Source organism: Zootoca vivipara, chromosome 8 (assembly GCF_965207765.1).
Source record: "Zootoca vivipara chromosome 8, rZooViv2.hap1.1, whole genome shotgun sequence".
In the NCBI taxonomy this organism is placed as follows: Eukaryota; Metazoa; Chordata; class Lepidosauria; order Squamata; family Lacertidae; genus Zootoca; species Zootoca vivipara.
The window spans coordinates 9,966,934-9,989,642 of record NC_142591.1 but is presented as its reverse complement, the minus strand read 5'-3'; the positions used below and the strand labels follow the sequence as shown (position 1 = coordinate 9,989,642).

Sequence of the window (22,709 nt, the reverse complement as noted above, 5' to 3'; positions counted from 1 at the left end):
GGGGAAAGTTATAAAAGATGGCACAATTCATTTTTATGTTGGTGCAGCTTTCCTCTGGTAGAGCTGTTTCCCTGCTCTCCCCACCCTCCACAGCATGACAAGGCATTGCTAGGCACTAGGAATGGTTGAACATCCTGGTGCTCGCCCCGAAAATCAGTCGGGCCCTTTGAGTGTTCCTTTTGAATGCACAAGGGACCCAACTGATGTCAGCTTTCTATTGCTTACTACTCCACCCCCTTCCCTCAAGGAAGCCACTTTGGGGAAGGAAGAACAAAGCTGTAGTGGAGAGTTCTGATGAAGACAGGAGAGGATCACAGATCGGACCTCTTTCAGAGAAAGGGATGCATCAGTTCCCAGGAGGGATATTGGAGATGTGTAGATGGACCGGGTTGTACCCAGTGGCAAAAGATGCTGCCCAGCATCCCTTGCTCTGATGGAGGAAGTGCCCCCAGATCCTCTCATTGGCTACCTCTTCCCCACAGTGAGGTGTCTCTTTTCCCCATGTCCTTTTGGAAGGCTTTGAGCCCCAGCTGTCCCAACACCTGCAAGCAAAATCAATGTGTGCAACCTTCTCGAGGTGGGTGTACCTGTGTTGCTTCCGCGTTTGCGTACTGCCCACCCCTGCTTTAAATTCTCATCCCATCCCTTCCAGGAACAAGAAGTCTTTAGGCACCTTATCTGGGGCAACTTGAGAACCTTTAGCATGAGGACGAGGGTGGGGAAAGGGGACAGGAAAGGGGGTCCAGTTGAACCCCCATACAGATTTCTACAGCAGAATTGATTCTGCTTTGAAAGGAAAAGAGGAGGAAAGGAGGGAGGAGAAATCCTTGTTGTACACGCACTAGAGCACATTTCATTGTGCTCTTTGATTGATCATCTGTGTCCGGATTGGTCCTCAAAGCAGTAGTGAGACTGCATTTTATTTTGATAAACCTTAAAATACTCAAATCAAGCTGTTAAGCCATATGGAATTCAGGCTTAAATTTTTGGGTTAAATTTCAGAGCAAAATTTTAACAACATAGAAAGCAATGTTTCCCAGGATTTTTTTTTTTAGGCTGCAGGAGAAGATAATCATTATAATCACACTGGTATAAAATGGGCACAAGTAGTATAGGCACACCCTAAAAAGATTCTCTGCAGTATTTTAAATTGTTACGGTCCACAGTTACCATTTTTAACACATAGCTCTGTATCTTACAATTTATAGATGATCCTTGTGTGCTTTTTCTCATGCTTTTATGAGAATATGTGATTTGATGCCTTGAGTCTTTCACTGTTGTCTCACAGATGCAGTTCAGCACTGTCTGTGTAATGGCCTGAACTTTCAATAGACACTTCCTCCAAAAACACTCTCTCTTCTCTTCCAGGTGTGAATCTGGATACACAGGACAGCACTGTGAAAAGACGGACTTTAGCATACTTTATGTTGTCCCGAGTAGGCAAAAACTCACACATGTCCTCATTGCAGCAATAATTGGAGCTGTCCAGATTGCCATTATTGTTGCAATTGTGATGTGCATAACTCGGTAAGTTGCTTGGAGAAAAGTACAAATGGGTGCTTTTCGCCGTTTTTAGAAGTTCATGACTGCTGCTATTGGAATCTTATTGCCATATCTTTTTATGGCCCTGATTCATTCAGCTTCCAGTGGGATTTATGGGCCTACAAATTTGATTCAGCAGGATTCTGGTTTGAAAGGATAGTAGAGAAGACTTCAGGCTGGGAGCTGCTATGATGTAGTGGCTAATTTGAGTTTGGATATTTTTCCTGGTTCAAATCTCAATCACACATTCACTAAATGGTCTTAGGAAAGACACGGTTCTTTGTGCACACACACAAATCTGTCACACAGAAGCCATGATACCTTGTTTTGTAAGAATTGCTAAGATAAAGTAATGCTTTGAACACCCGAAAAACTAGGTGTGTCTAGGTAGCATCTCTCTTAAGGTATTTGCCACTATGTGTACAAGTGTTGACATCACATGTAGTGTTTTGGCACTGAATTCTGAGCCTGCCAAGTATGAAACTTACTCATTATGTCCCCTCCTTCCAACTCTGTATGTACCACAAAATCTGTCTTTCCATAGCAGGATGGAATGCTGGCTGCTTCCATCCGGCTCAGCTCCAGAGATGGATTAGGCACAGCAGAGAGGTGGAGAGGAAATCTTTTCCTCTGGGATATGATATTCGTATACATCTCTCCTTGTTCCTGTTATACATGCCATGGCCTAAAGTACTACAGGACCATTGCCTGTTCATCCACACCCATATCAAAGATAGCATTCTCTGCATTTATGGTCTACTGGCTTACACTGAACTAACGCCAGAATCATTCAAAGCCAAGCCATCATGTCCACCTCAGTCATTGAAATCAACATGATATCAGTCAGTGGAAGAGTTGCAGCTAGGCAGAAACGCGCACGCATACACACACACACACCCCATCATTTAAGATTTGGCTGGAACTTGTAGTTCTTAATATTGTATGAGGAGTGGACTGCATTCTGGGAGCAAAGCCAAAATGGGCTAGTATAAAGAAGTGAAATGCACAGAGTTAGGAAAACCTTCGGAAGTACATACCAGCTGCTGAGTAAAATGGGATAACATCATGCTTGCTGCTGCACTCTGCTGAAATCCTGAGTGCTCTGCTCTAATGAGGCAGCCCATGAATCCTGGAACAAGCAATGCTGAGTTGCTTTTTCAGAGGATTAGAGGGAAAAGGTTTAGATGTATTTTGCAGCCTGATCATATGGAAGTCAGTCATATGGAAGTCAGTAAGTACATGTATTTGATCTTTACATCGAGACTAAAACATGAATCCAGAAAGACTCCAGTAATAGTTCCTTTGTAGGTACATCATAGGTAGGTTTTCTCAGACCACATTTATCAGCCCACTGAAAACAAGGGAGAGAGAAGGATGTTTTGTTAACCTTCTGTGCTGATAATCATGGTTAAAATGTGTTCAGCATGATTCATAGAGGCTCGTTGGTTAAGAGATGCTTGATTTTTCATCCCTCAAAAGTTTTGTTGGCCCTCATTCTGAATGGCCCCCTCCTGTTTTCCCAGCTGTTAATTTGGGGCTTGGGCGAGTCAGAGGCAAATGGTGCTGTTAGTATTTCACACCTCCGATGCTACAAAGGGTAAGCCACCCACTAGGTATGCTCGAGAGTATGCTAACGCAGCTCCTGTAAATATAGCTGTGGCTAGTAGCTCAAAACAGGTTTTGAAACCTGAGGTCTTGCAAAGGGGTACAGGGTTTGTCCTCAAAGGATGTGAAACCATGCCCAAAGGCTGCAAGGGTCAACACTGGTTCCTCAGACCGGAACAGAGCTAGGAAGGAAGGTAACCAGAAGTGCAAGGTGGTCAGGCACAAGGCCAGTCCAGTTGCGGGTAGTCCCACAGGTGGGACACATGCTACAGGGGTATACTATGTGTATGACAACTGTATGTTTACTTCACTTACTGCTGCATTAGCCTATGCAGCATTGGTTACCTGAAATGGGGGAGGATGTTAATATTTCACGCCTTTGATGCTGCAGAGGAGATTGGTATAAATCACATGCCTGTCTGGGAAGAGTGTGGGAACGGAAGACAGTCTTATCTCTTCTGTTGTATGTACTATTGTACTGTACTTTTGCTTTTACTTCTGTCTGTTCTTCTCTCAGAGCTGGAGAGGGAGGACACCATGACTCCTTTGTCTGTACATAGTGTGTAAATAAATACGTAGATTAGCTCTATGTTATCTACGTAGATTGCTGTGTTATGCTAGAGGATTAGCGTGCATATATCATTTGATATACTGTATGTTGCTGAAGCACACTGGAGAAGGAGGGGAATGCCTTTTCCAGAGCTGCGCATACTGGAGGACGCTCTGCGTTCGGGGGCTGCAGGGGCACCCCAGGGCGTTTTCCAACAGGTGCTGCCCACATTAGTCTCTTGAGCCAGAGGGCCAAGGAACTGGTATGCCTTAGGTAGGGCAATATGTGACTTCCAAATAGCCAAGAGACCATTTTAATCTTGGTGTATCGAGTTCAGTGCCATTGGTGGCACAATGTTCTATTTGCTACCAAATAGAATTTGGTAAATTGCAGCTAAACCATGACTACGGTTTTCTTTGGCAAAATGGTAACTTCTGCTCAGCCACCCTGCCGTGGGGGTTATTGGGAGAGGAAAAGAGGAACACCCTCTCTTATGTCACCCATCCTTGAAGGGTGGACTAATAAATATATACACAACTTCTATCACAGCCAACTTAGGCCATGGACTTAAGCCTACATCAGACCACAAACGGGTTGTAGCATCTTCTGAGTTAAATTGGAACTGCCTTTTGTGATTGAGATGAAGGAATTAAGACAGGTTTTCATGTAGAGGAAAGCAGCCATTTAACTCATTTGCCCCATTTACGATTGATGTTACAACTTGCGTATTTTGCCGTATTAGCTATGGTACCTTTCATACTGGAATTTAAAATGTAGGGTGTGATTTGATGCTGAGAACCTGGGCAGCTGCTGTGGGTTATCACTGTACTAGGCCATATAGAGACTAGGTGAGAATTTTTCAGTTTCTGTATAAGATTCCTCCCATGTGACTGCATACTTGCAGTGTTACTGAGCTGGAAGGAGTAACTCTGGGCTTCCGGTTCAGCGCCAGCGCCGATCGGCGGGGTCCCGTCTCGTCTCTGAGACGGCCCGTCTCTGCTGGGAGTGGGGAGGGCAGCGAGAGCGACGCTGCGCCCCTTAGAACCTCGGGAAGAGCGTCCCGGGGGCAAATTTTGCTCGGCAGAGCCCCAATCCGGACTCCCCAACTCTCCGGCAAGCTCTAATAAGAGCTCCGGAGCGAGGAGGGTAGAAGTCGCGGGGGCCATTTTGAGCGGTAACGTTACCCTAGCGGAGAGAAGCTTCAAGCCGAAGGCGGAGAGCGCTGGATTCTTTTGAAAATAAAACGATTGGAAATAAGACTGTAAGTAATCACACGATTTGGATTATAAAATAATTTGGAACTGGGAGAGAGGGGGGAAAAGAGGAAGCCACCCCCCCCCACGGCAATTTAAGAGACAGTAAATAGAAACCCGAAGCCGTAAATAGAAGATTTCAACTTAAAAGGTTCCCTCAAAGGCATCAAAGAGAATCTCCCCTAGATGCAGGGTAAAAGGGGAGAAAGACTGCGGTCATGAATGCCCTGCAGAAAGAAGTTAAGATCAAGAAAGACCTTTCTTTTCCTCGGGAGCCGGCAGCCCAGACAACCCAGTGAGCTGATCAGGATCTATAAGTCGAATTGTATTTTTATTTTTATTTCTGGACTTTTTGGAAAAAATTTTCTGGTTTATATGCTTTTGAAATGTGAGTTTGAACTTTATTTCTAATAAGACTTGGAGAATGCAGCCAGCTTGTTAAAATGGAGTCGAGAAAATAAACTGTGACCATTTTCCACCCCATGTGACACGTTTTGACCTTGACAGGATTGAACTATGTCAACAAAAAGGTACTCGCCTGAGTTCCAGCGGACTGTTTTGACCTTAATGTGGGAAGTAAGAATAGAGCTATGTCAAGAGGAGACACAACAGCAAGAGTTACAGCAACAATTCCAGATGGTGATGGCAGAATATGACTTCTTAGAGGATGAAGCTATTGAAACTGAAGAAGACGAGTGTGAGAATGACAATGACAGTGACAGGGATTTGGAGGTTTTTGACAATGATGGGGACTGTGATTTGGAAGGAAAAGATGAAGATGAGGACTGTGATAATATAATACAAAATGAAGCTCACCACGAAAAAAATGATGATTTTACTCTACAAAAAGTCAGATGGAGTGCCCCTCCTTCGGGGGGGGGGCACGATTGGATTTACTGGAACTCCAGAATGCCCACAGGGAAGAGGGAAAAAATAAGCAGAGAAGAGAAGAAACTCAGGGGTGCTGTATGGAGGCCTGGATGGCAAAAGGCTGTAAACAGGGGGTGGGGTGAAGGGAAAGAGAAGCTGTGATTATCAGGATGGATTAACAGGATTAAAACTGGACTGCTGATTATGGAACTTGCTGGATTGGGGGGTTGGAGCTGGAAATCGGGGATGTAAGGTTAGATTGGGAATAGTTATAGTTTTAAAGTGAACTGATTTTGGAAAAAGGTGAAAACATGGAGGCTTATAGAGGGGGTAAAAATTAGGCACGGGATGAAAAAATGGGAGTTTGATTTTTCAGTGATTTGGATATTAGGTGAAAATGATAATAACTAATTTAAAAGTAGTATAAAGTATAAAGGTAATTATTTCATAGAATAAGAAACTGTTGAAGAGGATAAAAAAAGGGATGAAACCGGGGAAGGGGGGAGGTTGGGGAAGCCCACAAAATATGGTTTATTAATTATGAATGGAAAAAAAGGTTTTTTTTGTTGCGTATTGTTTTTTTCTTTTTTGCTACTTTTTACTTTTCTTTTTCTTCTTTTTTCTCTTTTTTTTATTCTTTTTTTGGTATGACAATAGATGGTTGGATGGATGACTTCCTGCGTACTGCCCTGGTTTCCTGGAACTCTCTGGTGGCAGGGGGGGGCTCTGGGGGCAGGGGAGGGGGAGGAGGACAGAAACCCAATCATAAAATGGACCATCGCTGACTGTTCACCTGCGTGGGATACTTCTGTGGCAGGGGAGGACCCATGGAGGGGGGTGGGAAGAAGGTGGAAAAGGTGTTCATGTATGTACCGTCTTTTGTAATCTGTAAAACCAATAAAAATTATGTTTTTTAAAAAAATGGAAGGAGTAACTCTGCAGCAGCTCCCACAGACCCTCCAAGAGTCCCTATTTTCCAGGGACAGAAGCTGTCCCAGTTTCTGAATTTATCGCAGAATGTCCTGCTTTTCCTCAGGATGTCCCTGCTCATCGAAGATATGTTGGAGAGTATGGCTCCCATGCAGCTAAATGTGCAGGTGGAAGCAATCTGCAGTGTACAACTTGAAGCACAAGCTCCCTCTGCTTCAGCCAGAGCAGGGGCGTGACAAACAGCGGGATTCTTAGTAGTGCCTCTGGTGTGTAAACCCCAAAGGGGCGACGTGTGGCTTTTGCAGCAGATGTCAATGATGGATGATGCAGCCTTTAATGTTCTGGAGGCTTTTGTCTGTGAATTAATCGTGAAGTGGTCTTTTAAAATACGCTCAGTTAATAAATCATTTCTCTCCCCCCCCCCATCCCATCCCCTCCCTCCTTCTTTTTCTGCTTCCGGTAACAGGAAATGCCCAAAGAACAACAGAGGACGACGGCAGAAGCAAAATCTAGGCCACTTTACTTCAGATACGTCATCCAGAATGGTTTAGAGCAATTTTTATACCTACAATGCCCATGTGATGTACAATTTTATTATCTTTTTTTTAAAAGAATGGAAATATTTATTTCAGAGGCCTTATTTTTGGACTTTTTTTTTAGTGTAGCTGTGTTTTGTTTCATTCCAAAAGCAGCTGACAGCGACGGACTGCTCTAGTAACTTCTCATTTCATGATTTGGAAGATACGGTAGTTTATTTCCTGTATTGTATCACATGGTTATAATAATAGACTTGTGCTTTACTTATGGAATGTAACATTTTTGAGAACCAAGGCATTTCACCAATGGTTGTAGAAAAAACAAAATGGATCCCACCCTGTTTCTTAGCAAACAAGGCATGACATAAGGGTAAAGATGTTTACAACGTACTTTTCTTACAAGGAATTAGAAGACACTGTGTTTAAATACCGTAGATATTTAAATGTTTTTGAAAGTTAGTAACTGATTTTTTTAGACACTGCCAATCGCATGACTTGTGAAGATGTGTACTTGTGTGTAGTTGTTACATATTTATAATGGGTTGAATTCAGACTAATTCAGTTGCACTTAATTCTCATTGAAATCAGTGGAACAAGTTAGTTATAACTATTGCAGCGCAACTAATTTAGTCTAGATCCAGCCCAATATGTATGGACTGGGTCAAAGCACCACCGTCTTCATAAATATTTGACACTTTATTTTTAAATTGTAAAATAATGATGATGATGATGATGATGATGATGATAATAATAATAATAATATACATTTCTGAATTTGAAAGCTTGCCCAGTAGAGCAAAGGGCATTTGCCCTGGAAAAACAGGTCTTGGTAGACTTGTGTATTTTTTATTTTTTTTAAGTTATGTTTAAGAAGCAAACTCACATGATTGGGATTAAGCCTGTGTTGGTCACTATTTAAACTGCTTTCATACTTATTACAGTTTTCTAAAGAGGATACCTGTTTTCACATCAACAAATAAAATTGTATAGTCTTTGTGATTAAAATGCAAAAAAGAAAAAAAAATTAAATACCATAAAAGATTTGAGCTCTTGTCTAGAATACTTTTCAAGAGCTAAGAATGTGTCTCATGCAAATAAAGTCTGCTGGTTGTAGTTATTATATTAATAGGATGTTAGTAGTTGTTTGGAAGATCCAGAGCTAAAATGTAACTAGGGTGTGTTCCAGCTGTTCAACATGTAGTTTTAGGCTTTCCAATTCTGCATGTAGGATTTAATAATTTGTTCAATAAAAAGGCTTTCAATATTTGAACTGGAAAGAAAATGTGAATACAATGTTTCCCCATAATATTTAATCTGTTCTGAGACTTTTTTTTGTATACTGGAAGTTTTGGAAGATAGCGGCAGCACTTTTTGTTTCAGTTGCCAAAAGGCCATTAGAAAACATTGAATGCCCTCCGGTCACCTGCACCCAAGAAAAGAGCTTAATTAAAACAAAAGCAACAGTGGATTTTAACCGCATGCCGGTTCATTCTTTGGCTTAATTAGTAAGTTGCTTAACTATTCCTGGATTAACTCGAGAAAGTTGATTGGTAGAGATATGTGATTCTCGGAACGTATGTTCCTTCCCCAACTTTGCTTCCTAATTTTAGAGGTTTCATGTTGCATACAGAAAGCACTTGAACAATCCTGCAAGGCTGTTTTGTGGTTATAAATATTTGACAAGTCTCCTGGGCTGAAGTTTCAGACCCTGCTTTTGAACATCCCCTAAAAACCAGCTGTCGAGCAACCTTCTTGCTCCAGTGCCAGAATTGCCCCGCTGGAGTTGGAGCTGCAGCTGCTGCGAGGCGTTTATATTTCAGCTCCTGTAGAGCGATCTGAAGAGGGGACGGTATGGATCACCACGAAGCCACCTTGGAGGCGGATAAAATCCACCAGAATCGCCTGCCCAGCGTCACGGACGACGACGACGAGGAACAAGATGCCGCCTTTACCATTGTCAGAGTCCTGGACAAAGTGGCAACCATTGTGGACAGTGTGCAGGCGAGTCAGAAACGCATCGAAGAGAGGCACAGAGAAATGGAGGATGCCATCAAGACCATTCAGATAGACATTCTGAAGCTCGCTCAGGCCCACAGCAACACCGGCTACACAGTCAACAAGCTGCTGGAGAAAACCCGCAAAGTGAGTGCCCGTGTCAAAGAAGTGCGGGCACGTGTTGAGAAGCAGAACGCAAACGTGCAGAAGGTTGAGGCCAAGCAAGAGGAAATGCTGCGGAAAAACAAGTTTCGTGTTGTCATTTACCAGGTAAACAGGGTTTGGGGTTGTTTAAATTGCAATCGCTTCTGCTGCTTTCATCACCGTTTCTGACATCCTTGTTGGTTGTTTAACAAACCAGAGGGAGGTAAAAGCAGCCTTTCCGATATCAAGTATGTGTGATATCCTTTTGATTGATTTAATTTTTAGAAAAATTGATTTCTGCCTCTGAACAAGTTGCAGTATGAATCTGCCAGTGGCAAAGCACTCAGTCTATTATTAGTGTCAAGAGGCTTCTCCAGCAGCCAGCATAAGATTAACTGTAGATCAGCAAGGACTATTTGTTGCCTCTGTGAAAGGCAATCTGAGGCAGGCGCTTGGGCATCTTGACAGGAGTATTCCATGCTTGACTGTCATCCCTGTTATTTTTTCCAGAGAATTAACTAAAGTGCTAAACCTGTTAATTCCTCTGCACAAAGTAGTCCTTCCATTAATTGTGCTTTCAAAAAAAGCTGTTTTAGATTTTGCTTACTGGTTGTTTGACCTTATTGTAAGTTGTGATCCTCCAACTCAGTGATTTACTTCTAAGCTCTTCCTGGCCCTGGGGTGACTCTTTTGCATATCATTCTCAGGATTTCTTTGGAATTGCTTATCTCAAAATGACTTACTCCAAGAATGGTTTGAAGTGGAAAGGAATGAAGTGTTATTGTGAATGAAGGTGTTAGATGCACACACAAATATTTCATGCACTGAGTGTGCCCAAGCGACTAGTTTTTGCGCTCAGATGCAGGAGTACAGAAGTGAGCTTTCCTGCATCTGCAGTGCTGTGTTTAAGAGATATTCAGGATCCTCAATAAGGGCACCCGGAATTGAGAATATTTAGCATCTAGCCATTAGAACGTCAGTTTTCTTCCTTGTAAAAACAGCCATTGATGGGAAAATCTAGATTTGCCAGGCTGTTAGGGTTCAGATTGTGAAAAGTGATTGACACTTAAATAATTTCTTTCATGTGAATGGTTTTTTAAAAGAAACTTAGTCCAATTGATTTCAGTGGCAGAGTTAAATACTGTGTTAATTCTCTTTCATTGAAATCAGCAGGGCTAAAAAGTGATTAGCTTTGACTGGACCAAGCCTGTGGTTCCATAAAAATTCAGTGAGGGCTATATCCAAGGAAATATGTTTGCAAAATGCACATATTTGGGTATGAAGGCAAAATTTCCTTTATCTCCCTGCACAACTGCTTCCCCCTATGGATTAAAGGGTAGTTCACTATTACAAAAAAAAAAATCTGTTGAAATTATCCATTCACATTACTGCTTATTGCAGACTCTAGTTATTTCTACACACACAAGCTCTGCAAAAACTACAGGTACAGTACTTGAAAATATATTTGTAGAACATTAGGCAAAAAAAGTAGTAGACTAGAATTTTCTAGTCTAATAGTAAGTTACTACTGAACTTATAAAGTTAGTAGCTCTACATCCCCATGGCATGTCTCTTCTGTGAGGTGCAGGGATCCACTGATGTTCAGAGACCAAGAGCAACCTTTACTATATTAGTACATAGCCAATGTGCAGCATGCTCACTGGACAGGATGGTCTATGAGCCTAGATATGGCACAGAGTCAAGCCTGTTGCATCCCTGCCTTCTGCTAAACTTGGCAACATAACTTTAAAGCATGGGGCACTGATGGGGAGAGCACTGCATGCTACTTATAGCACACACTGGCTGTGGGTAGCTGTCATTTGGTTCAAGCCAACTTCAGAACATGGGTCCCGAGGCTGGCTTGTTTAAACAAACCATAGTTGACATTAAACTCCATTTAGGTTTCAGAGGACACACTAGACCAGTGTTTCTCAACCTTTTTTGGGCCACGGCACACTTGTTCCGTCAAAAAAATCACGCGGCACACCACCATTAAAAGACGGGGCAAATCCTGGGGGTTGGGAATGGGTGGGGGACTGAGGAATAGGGAGGATGAGGTTGGTGTACTTGCTGAGAGAGCCCTCGAGCACCGCCTCCGTTGTCCTGCCTGCCGCCAGCCCCCCGCTCCCTCCTGGGCTGGCCGCGGCTGAGCGGGGGCTGCTGCTGCTGCCGCCACCGCTACCTCCCTCCGGCCTCCCCGCTGGTGTAGCCGCCGCCGCTGCTCCTTGGCGGCCCGAGAGCCCTCCCTGGCTGGCGGAGGAGGACGGCAAGGAACCCGCCGAGGTGGGGCGGCTGCTGCTGCGGCGGCTGCTGCTGTTACTGCCGCCGCTGGACGGGGCTGCTGCTGCTCCAGAGTCCCCGCCGCCCTGCGCCGCTGCCTTCTCCATTGAGCGCGCGGGGAGAGCGCGAGGAGGCGGCCTCGGCCATGAAGCGCTGCCTCGCTCAGGGAGCGAGTGCGAGGAGATGACGGAGGAACACCCTTCGCGCCCTCGCGCCCTCCAGACTGACCCGGCCTGCTTCCTTTCCGGCGGGTCAGCGCTGCCTCTTGGCGGCCACAAATCGCCCTTCTCGGTGCCTTACGTTGCGGCACAGCAGCCACCGTCTCGCGGCACAGTAGTGTGCCGCGGAACAGTGGTTGAGAAATGCTGCACTAGACTGTGGCAGTAGTGAACTCCTTGCAGCTACCCCAGAGGAGTGGTGGGCGTAGCTCAGCTGTTTAAAGAGTTGTGCTGCTGATGCCAAGGTTGAAGGTTCAGTCCCTATATGGGACAGCTGCAGATTTCTACATTGCAAGGGGTTGGACTAGATGATTGTTAGGGCCCCTTCGAGCTCTATGATGGGACACTATGCAAGTGTGTGGCACATTCTTGACACTAAACTATGGCTTAGTGTCCCATGCCAATGAGGCCAGTGCATAATCCTGCTGAGATCTCAGATGAGATGATCTGGATTCTACCAGCTATGATATGTTTGCAAATATTGGAAATATTCTCAAAATTAATGGCAGGCAATTCATTGGGGGCACTTCCTTCCCTATTCCAATCCCCGAGTGGTAGATTGTGCCTGTGGAGAATGAAGTGCTCTCTGTAGAAAAAAAACAGCTGCCTGGCTGGTGGCCAGAAATTTGGGATGGGCCCATAGCTCAGTTGCCAAGCACATGCTTTGCATAGGAAGAGCCCAGGTTTGGTCTCTCGGGTGGAAAAGGTCTCAAGTATCAGGGCTGACTCTGAAAAACCTCCCACCCCCAGATCATAGGGAGCTACTGCCAGTTGGAGAATAGTAGGCTGTGAACAAGGTGCCAAGTGTTTTGTTGTCGTTCATCTCCAGCAGTTTTGCCATCACTGGCCAGAACACCAGAAAGCTGCAGATTTTCTAAGCAGTTGCACATTTCCCCTTTGATCTCCTTATGTAATGTAAAGGGAACAGAGACTTACTAATATGACAACTGGACATTCAGGGAAAGGACTTCAGAGATCCTTGAGACAGATAGTCCTCCCTCCCTCAAATGTACTATACTGTGTGTGTGTGTGTGTGTGTATGTATATATGTATATATGTATATATATATATATATATATATATATATATATATATGAATGAAATTGCCCAACTTTACCACTGGCTTTTGATAGGATCAAAAGTTCCATTTATTCCAAATTTACAGGGCACTCCTACGCGTGTTTACTTGGAACTAGATTCTCCTACTCCTTAGGAAGTCTCAATAGTATTGAACTGTGCATGTTCTGAATCTATATCCCCCCCCCCTTTGTTTCTACACAGTGGCTTGACATCTTTGTTCTTTAGTATTCCATGCAATGGTTAGGACTTTGTTAATTCCATTTAGAGCATTTTTTAAATAGTGTGCACCTAACTGCCATGACGTGTTGATGTGGCAATCATGTTTGTTCAGTCACAAACACCAGCCAGAAAGCTGGAATTAGCTGTGTCAACTTGGTTGAGTAGCCCAACAGGTTTTTTGGCTATACAAGGTGTGAAATCGCCAGTTGCTATATTTATAACATAACATTTCCCCTCAGTCATGTTTAGAAGAAATCAAACTACATTGAGATATCAAATGTGATTATGTGATTATTGATCAAATGTGATCAGTAATCACAGACTATGCCGTGGGATTTTTTTTTGAGCCAAATGGTTATACAAGCAGTCAGGTTTGTGAATGACACCCTATCCGCTCCCTCACAGTCCAAAAGGAGTATCCAGCATTCTCTTCTTACCTCTTAGCTGATACTGGACCCAGTTCCTGCAATCTATTCAGATGTTTTTAATGCCATCTGCAGCAGGGCAGGGCCCTGGAATGTGCAAAAGTCAAGAGAGCGGCTTCCCTGTTTTGCACTGGAGGCCTGGAGTGACTTTAGCATTAGCCAAAAAAAGGACAGGAGCAAAATCAGTGCATGGCATTTACTAAAACTGGGACGGGCACACAGGAATTTTTAAAAATAGCTTCTTCCATTGCACACTGTGATAGCTGCCAAGGTGGTCCTTGGAGACCAAAAGGTGGAAAATCAAAATTTTAACAATAATATTCATGTCCCACCTTTCCCCCTGACAGACCCTCAAGGCAGCTTACATATAAAAATAATAGCAGCTAAAAACATTGGAGGGGGGAAGCATTCATTAAAAAATACAAATAATTACAATAAAAACAGCATGACACCAGCCCTTTCATTAAAAGCAGTCAGTTCCTGTTGGATCAAGAAAGTCCCTCCTCTACAAGGAGGGAGCTAGTCAAATTTATGGGAGCAGCCACCAAGAAGGCCCTCTCCCACTTCCCCCGCAAGCATAAATAAAATATTGGTGCTGTGTGTAATAAGGCAGAGGGCCTTCTCGGTAGTGGCACCCACCCTGTGGAACGGCCTCCCATCAGATGTCAAAGAGATAAATAACTACGGTACCTGACATTTAGAAGACATCTGAAGGCAGCCCTGTTCAGGGAAGTTTTTAATGTGTGACATTTTAATGTATTTTAAATTTTTGTTGGAAGCCGCCCAGCGTGGCTGGGGAAACCCAGCCAGATGGGCAGGGTACAAATAAATTATTATTATTATTATTATTCAGTTTACTTGATGAATAGATGGTCAGATAAAGCAGTTGCATCAAAATGCCACACCAGCCTCTGCTTACCCTTCTAAGGCTTTGCTGCTCTGCTTGCATTTTTGAGCCACTGAACCCACTAGGTGTAATTAGACATGTGTGACATAACCATGGCTTACCAAATGGATCGATTCTTTGGACCGATTCTCCTAGCCATGGTTGAGTGTGACAGTGACACTCTTAAATGTCTGTAAGAGACTAACCAGGAATTTGGGCCATGCCCAAGAGAAGGATAAGAGTTGAAGATGGCAGAAAACGTGATGCCGAGGATCCACTCCTTATTGATCATCAATGTTACACCTGCCTGCCCCAAGGGAGAAAAAAAGCAAAACAAACCTAATGCCTTTTTTTGGCTGGGGGGGGGGGCAGGGAGCTAGCATAGGAGACAGCACTGAAGATAAAAACATAGGAAGCTTATACTGAGTCTTTTGTCTACACTGGCTAGCTGTGGCTATCCAGGAATTGAATCTGGGACCTTCTGCCTGCCAAACCCTTCTGAGGTATATTTTGTTTTGGTGCAGCAATTGCTAAGGAGCTGGCCATCTAGAAGCACCTTTATTCCTTTCCTCCCTCAACAATAAGCCCTTTTTGACACACTGTGCTTTCACTTGCAGGAGGACATTCCGTGCCCATTGTCTCTGTCAGTTATCAAAGACCGGACACAAGGGGAACGCCTAGAAGATGCCTTCTGCCCACCTGACGATCTTTCTTCCGATGAGGAGTATTACATAGAAGAAAGCAAAGCAACCCGGTTTAAGAAGTCAGGCATGAGACGCATCAACAATATAAAGAAGGCCTTCTCAAGAGAGAACCTCCAGAAGACAAGGCAAAATTTTGGCAAGAGGGTGGACAGGCTCCGAACTAGAATAGTAACGCCAGAGAGGAGAGAGCGAATAAGGCAATCGGGAGAGAGGCTGAGGCAAACTGGGATAAGATTCAAGAAAAATATATCCAATGCAGCACCAACCAAGGAGACCTTCAAGAAGAAGAAGAAACCTAAGGAGCAGGCAATGGCTGAAGGTCAAGATGGAACCCAAGAGGCTACTGGCGATACAACAACAGCTGACAGTGGAGATGCTGAGCCAGTCTCTGAAGAAATTTCCTACACAGAGGTAATAACCAAAGTGAAGAAAGACAAAGGTGGTGGATCAAAAGGCCCTTCTCAGGCCAAAGAGAAGATAGTGATTACTCCTGAAAAAATAGTGCTCAAGCAGGAGGCAAAAGAGGACGAGGATGTCCTTCTGTTGGATCTGAAGCAATCTGCCTAAAAGGCAAATCCCTGTCTACTGTGGTAGGGAAGGAGCAATCCCTTTAACTTGGGTAGATGTAGAACGGTTTTCAAACTTCCTTCAGGTAGCCCTTTCGAATTGGTTTGCCAGCTGAAGAAATCTTGGGACAAACCGTGGCTCTTTGCAGAAGATTCTGGGGCATGTTCAAGAGCACACTCCATTCATTTGGGGTGCCACATGAAACGAGGGCATGTTGTAGGACACATCCAGCACTTCCCCAGCATTTTACCAGGATAAACAATGGCAGACAAGCTCTCCTTCAAGCACCTTGTCCTTGGCTGTCACCAATGTTTCTGTTGAGGAATCCCTGATAAACTCTCAAGGGACACCAGGCTGTCCAGGAACAGAGTTTGGAAACCACTACGTGAGATAGGTGTGTGTTGTTTAAATTACTGGTATGTGAGGAAAATATATCAATATGTATATACTGTTTTTTGTTTATAAGCAATGGATCATCATGTCACCCCAGTAGAAATGAGGAACTGATCTCCTTTGATGTATATACATAAATGCCGTTTATCTTAACAGGTATTACTTAATGGGAGGCAGAAGCCCCCTGCATCTTAATGGCATCAGTACCTTCAATAGTCTTCTGTATCTGTATTTTATGCACAATGACAACCAAACCGTGCAAATCTAATTAAATGACTCATTACTCAGGCAGATTCTTCAACCAAGGGGCAGGGGTGGGAGAAAATTGAGTTCAGCAGCAGGTAACTTGCTTTTCTTGAAGGCCACAGTTAACAATTAAATTATTTTTGTCCTAAGCAGAAATTCTACACAAAGGTTGTTCTAGAAAAGCTGTAGCAAAGTTGGTTGGTTGTTGGACTATAGTCAGAGAGAGCCGTCTGTGGCAATGGAAAGGCTATGAGGAATCTACTAGGGATGCAAAAGGGAATTCAGTGATATTGGTAAGACACTGGAAGAAAACAGAGGCCTGGTCAAAAACAGTGACCGCAAGGTTCTTTTTCTCAGGAGGGAATACTGTGGAGAAATAGCTAAATGGGACCTTCATGTTCGGAGCCTTGGGCACCAGAGCTGGGACAAGCAACCACAAAAGACGCGGGTTGCCCCTCTGGTCTTGCTTGTCGTCTTCCCAGAAACATCTGGCTGACCTCTGTGGGAAACAGGATGTTGGGTTAGATTGACTGTTAGTTCAGCCCACCTCTTGTGTGTGGATTTTATATGATCCAAGTTGGTACGGTAGGTGGGTAGAATGAAGGATTCAGGGAAATAATAGTGAGGTGAAGATTCCTGAAGAAGAATATTGGACTTAAATTCGTATGTGTGAATATGCCAAACCTACCCATGGCTGTCACTTGCTGTAATATGCCCTGCTGCTCCACACACCCTGCTGCTCACACTCTCAACATGTACAAAACACCTTGTCATGGTTCTTATTTTCCATTCAAATTTGAATCCCTTTGCCTATCCAGTGGGCACTGAAGCAGCATGGCTCCTTAAACATCTGCGGTTGCTGGATTCCGTACTTCTAAATAAATATATTTACAAAAGGGACTGATTATTTTTGTTTCAAAGCATGTATCCCTAAAGAGCTCCTCCCTCTCCCTCCTCTCTCTCCCTCTTCCCCTAGTTATGGGAGTTTCCTCATGATTCATTCTCCACATCCTCTATAATGTCTAACGGGGGCTAGAAACCTGTCCTTTAAAAACAAAAGCTGGGATTCTCAGGAAACAGGAGCCAATGGCCAATATGCAAAGGGTTTTTCTGTGCTTGCAAGGAACATATAGTATTGAATGTTGCATCTAGAATCTTGTGTACTGTGTTGGCACTTAGCTATAGGACCCAAGGAATAGTGGTTATGAGAGAGTAATGCTACGCTACGTATTTTGGTGGTGCAACAATTTCAAAGCGGATTAATGTTTCCAGATTGAGATGAGTGACTTCATTGCAATGGAACACACAAGAGACAGGCTGTATAAGGGAGAAAGTCTGATTCAGATGTACTGTAACTATATTTCCACACATTGTAAAAGACAAAAGTGGTACTGTTTTACATGAAACTTGTTGATCTTTCTTTACAAGCTATGCTGACATGCAGGTTTTGTTGCCAGCTTAAATTTCGTTAAAGAACCAATACGATCTTAGTTCATGATCTTATTTAGATCATGATCTTATTTAACCTGTACTTTGCTCTGCACGATTTACTGTTTATCCTCAACTTGGAACACAGGGATTAGCTCTAAAATAAAAAAAGAGGACTGAATTAAAACCTGATTCTTATGTACATATTCAGACAGAAGAAGACAACATTCCTATTCCTCTGTGCCAAATCGTCCAATGATCAATTTGCAGAGCATTAACTGGAACACAAAGATGGATAATTTTCTTACTTTAAATAAAAATCACAGCACTGTGTTTGAATTTGTCTTGGAAACATTTCATCTGAATTCTGTGGCAGATTTTTAAATTATCCCTTTAGAACAGACCTACAGAAACGTCCTTAATAGAAAAATAGGTCCTAGAACATGGGTAAAGGTAAAGGGACCCCTGACTGTTCAAGTCCAGTCGTGAACGACTCTGGGGTTGCAGCGCTCATCTCGCTTTACTGGCTGAAGGAGCCAGCATTTGTCCGCAGACAGCTTCCGGGTCATGTGGCCAGCATGACTAAGCCGCTTCTGGCGAACCGGAGCAGCACACGGAAACATGTGTATTGTTATCCAAATATGTAACATTAAAAAAAAAACACCACAATTCCACCCACCAGCCCCTCTCCACAAAAGCAAGGTGTCACTTTTTCCTAATGTTATCTAGTCCTATTGCAAGGACACAGCGGAGAGACATGGAATTATGTTTCACCTGAACGTTTGGCTCTCTTGGTCATGCTCTTCTTCAGCCCAAGCCTATAGGACTCCTCTCCTCCAATGAGTAGAATACATTTCCCTTATTCAGCTGCCAAAGAAGAACATGCTGTTTAACGTGTTTTTTCCAAACGGAACGAAAATACCCCCCTTCTCTCCCACCCACCCCAGGCTCTATGGCTTCTCTGTCACAATTAGATCAGTTTGAAACGAGGCTCAAACTCTCCATTACACTTCTGTTTATGCAGCCTTTGTAGCTGGAATGAGGACGAAAGCCACCAAAGTAGTGTCAGGGAAATTATACAGAAAATACTGCTTGCATGCAGCAGCATTCTGTTCTCGCAGCAGCAACCCAGCACTAATAGGAGCGAGGATACTGTCTTGACTGCACAACTTGGGTAGGCAGCTGGGGTGCAAGCTGCTTGCTGTTTGTGCATTTGGAGAATTCCTCCAACAGGCTTTCACTTTTGCCCAGAGATGCTGAATGTGTGAATTTGTATGTGAACTGACCTGAACTGTGTCTCCAGGACTAACGCATGGATTGGAACTTCAGTTATCCTTCAGTTATCTGTGCCTCTCCGTCATGCAATCCTTGCTCCAAAAATATCAAAATGCATTTTAAAATACATCTTTTTTTAGATAAAATACATCGAGAAATGCACATTTTCATAGAAAATATGTTTAGGACTGTGCATTTTGTGAGAAAATTTTTCAAAGTGCTAATTTAAATATGGATTTTTGTGCAGATTATTTCTTTAAAAATACAAATTAACATGGAAACAAGATGGAGCAGACTGAACACATGCAAAGCTGACATGGGCTGAAAACAGACTGATCCATCAATCTCTACTCCTGCTTGGGCAACCCAGTCAGATGGGTGGCATATAAATAAAATTATTATTTTAATTAATTCATTATTATTACAAAGCTACAGCCTGCTTGGCAATTGCCATGATCTGTCTTGGTATTCCTCCTGTTTGTTGGAATAAATGCCTGGTAGTAAGTCTGCAATTGGTAAATAAGCAACAGAATGGACCAGGTGAGAAGCTGAATCTTGCTTTTAATTCAAATTAAGCTTTATCTCTGGATTTTTGAGGCTTTAAAAATTAATTCTTTCCGCAAAGAGAATACACAGCACATAACTACAGCAGTATCTTTGCCACTCTGTTCCACTGCACTGCTTGTCAGCTACAATAACATTGAAGATTACTCATTGAACATTTGATAAACAGGGGAGTGCAGACCAGCTTGATTCTGCGGTGGGCATAATCCCATTAGATTGTTGACAGGATTGTCACACACCTGAGGGCACATTGCCCCTCAAGAAGGTTCCCTTTAGTCCGTCCATCATCCCCAAAAATCACTGTGGCCACGGAGGCAATCACTATTGCTAGCGGCCAAATTCAACTAGTTCTTTGCTGATTTGAGAAGCTCCTCTGCCTGGTTCTGCCAGCGGGGAAAAAAACCCCATGCCTATCCAGAGGTCAAGCTGTGGATTCAATTAGCAGCAGAAATTTACTGACAGGGAGCACAAAAAAAAATAAACCCAAAAGGGTTGGGGAAAACCATAGTGCTTGAGTTCTAATAAAACCACATTGGGGCCTCATAGTGTGCTTTCTGTCTTGGAATAGAACCTAAGATAGGCTGGTCAACTTTGGGGGACTCCCACTTACAACAGTGGCAGTACTACTTTTCAAATTGCTTTCATTCACTTTGGCTTTAGGATACGCACCACTGCCATTTCTCGTGAGGTCAGTACCCTAAAACTATTAGTAGATAGTACCCGGTAGTGGTTGCTTAGGAAGTAATGAGGTTTAGATGCCCCTGAGTGTGAAAGGCTGGTGTGTGAGTATTTTAAAAAAAAATCAGAAGGACATTATCGAGGATACTCAATTAGATAGCATTTTATAATTTAAAACAAACCACCTCATTCACTTCTCTGATAGCTGCCACTCAAGGCTGAAAGCTGTCCATCTTCCATGTAAGTAGATTGTAGCGGGAATGAAATGTGTATTGCGTGGAGCAAAGTGATAACATTTGGGGCTATTATTTACTTGAGTCCCCTGCATGGAGCAAACTAGCACATCAAGGAGAGAGCTACAGTGGAAGCTTTCCTACCTGATAAGCTAGTTTACTACATGCAGAGGGGTTGTTTTTTTTAAAAAAAGGGAGAAATATCACACCAGCATTTACACTCTGAAATGGTGCAACCCATAATTCTGCAACCTCCGTCCAAACAGATTCTGTGGAAGCGACATCCATAAGCTATTGAAGCGATGCACCCCCTGAACCTTTTTTCTAGGAATATCCATAAGAACTAAACGAGTCTCCTAAATCACATGGGTTTTACCCATGCCAGCATCACAACATGCCTTTTGGCTCACCCACCCATTTTTTTCTTACAGATGTTGCAAGAGTAGGGTGGGACTAGACCACAAGGTAGTGATTCCTATGTAGAATATCCAGCAAAATAATCTCAACTGAGCCACTATGCCAAAAATTCCTTGGAGGCACATGGATCCATTCTTCACTCCAACTCAACTAAATGTGCTATCCTTTAGGCACAAGGAGTTCAGTGGTTAGTATGCCAACCCTTTTCCTGTGAGATAAGGGTTTTAGCCATAAATTCACAGGGCTGAGAAGAGAAAACACAGGAAAACATTTTACATGTTAAAAGATATATAAGCAATTCTTCTTAAAATAGCCGTTCCCTTCTGAGAAACCGACCAACTAAAGTAGCTCTGAAATTCTTCTACTTTTCGAAAGCAATAGACACTTGCCAACCCTATGACCACAGTGAAGTGATGTGTTTCAAAGCACCCTATTGAGGTCACTTGAGAGGACAAATTTCAAACTGTTCATAGAGTTAATCTGGAGCACTGTATGACTTCAACTGTGAAATACGTTATGGACAATCAATAAGTAATTAGAACATCCCTAATGATTGCAACAATCACAACAAAGTTACAAAAATAAACTACAGAAACAACAAACTAATGATAGGGGATGAAGCAACTGCTAGCATAATAGCATTCACTGCATAATAAAAACTTGTGAGCCGTAATATTTATGTGAAATGCTAAAAGTAATTAGCTTTCACATATCCCCATCCCATCCGTTAACTAATATGCAGTGCAGTAAATGGATACTATTCATCTATCCAGATTTCAAAGATCAACAGCCAATAACCTTACTCCCTAACAATGGTCGTGCTGACGTCAATATAGCCTCAATACATAAATGCTCACAACCCCCAGGAATACGTTAACATACATTCAAGGTCAAGATTTTACCCAGTGAGGCCCAATATGCAGTAATTTGATAACAGGATGGAAAACCTCCGAGGACTTTTTTTATTCCAGAGCTACAAAGGTATGGTTCTAAAAACGATGCATCTAAGCATGGTGGAAAATCAACATTGCACCAGCCAGCCAGCCGCACAAATGCACACCCAGGGTTACAGCATTGTTCCTGTACCCAGTTGGTTACAAAGATATGCCCAATGCACATGGAACCTATCCATGTTCTCCATCTCATACAAACAAATTCTGAGAGTTAAGGATTGTGCTAATTGTTCTTATGTACATTACATACCTGGTAAAACACCAGATGTGTCTTGAATCTCCAGTGTGTGGGCACTGAACTATCCTGTCTGCTACCATGCACACGGCCCGTGAAACCATGTTGTGATTCAGATGTTCATTTCCAAGCTCTCTTCAGAAAAATTAGTTTCTTCTCTTTCTGCGTTACAGGTACCTCGCCGAGAGCAGAAGCTTGCAATCCCATCTCTAACAACGGTTATATTTACAGTTATTGTTTGAAAAATCTCACCAATATATCAAACAGTTCTAATTTCATGCATGGGTAACTTATGTATAATACATTTCTTAAACGATCCACAGCAGTGACCAGAGGAGGAATGACTGCTGGGAGGAGCACAGAGGGAAGAAATGGTGCACCTGCTGCGGCACAACTGGATGCCTTCATCTGCCCCAGCTGCAACAAAACATGTCTCTCCTGTATTCATCTCTACAAACACAGCAGGCACTGTAACTCTCCAAT

The 22,709-nt window shown here is 43.1% G+C and overlaps 2 protein-coding genes across 2 annotated transcripts in view; both read left to right on the top strand.

Moving 5' to 3' along the window:
- TMEFF1 (transmembrane protein with EGF like and two follistatin like domains 1) overlaps nucleotides 1-8,556 on the top strand; it is a 76,382-nt gene extending 67,826 nt beyond the window's left edge. Inside the window, exons 9-10 of the mRNA XM_035126088.3 lie at nucleotides 1,369-1,527; nucleotides 7,217-8,556. Coding sequence (XP_034981979.1) covers nucleotides 1,369-1,527; nucleotides 7,217-7,301 — 244 coding nt within the window. The 3' untranslated portion in view covers nucleotides 7,302-8,556. The remainder of the gene's footprint in view (nucleotides 1-1,368; nucleotides 1,528-7,216) is intronic.
- Nucleotides 8,394-18,204, top strand: CAVIN4 (caveolae associated protein 4). Its single transcript, XM_035126089.3, has 2 exons — nucleotides 8,394-9,551; nucleotides 15,151-18,204. The coding sequence occupies exons 1-2, from the start codon at nucleotides 9,138-9,140 to the stop codon at nucleotides 15,802-15,804; spliced, it is 1,068 nt and encodes a 355-aa protein (XP_034981980.1). The 5' UTR covers nucleotides 8,394-9,137; the 3' UTR covers nucleotides 15,805-18,204.
- The last annotated feature ends 4,505 nt before the right edge of the window (nucleotides 18,205-22,709 follow it).

Coding starts and splice junctions, on each gene's coding strand:
- CAVIN4 (XM_035126089.3), top strand. CDS start 9,138: ATGGATCACCACGAAGCCACCTTGGAGGCGGATAAAATCCACCAGAAT. Junction 9,552..15,150: donor TTCGTGTTGTCATTTACCAG/GTAAACAGGGTT, acceptor TTTCACTTGCAG/GAGGACATTCCGTGCCCATT.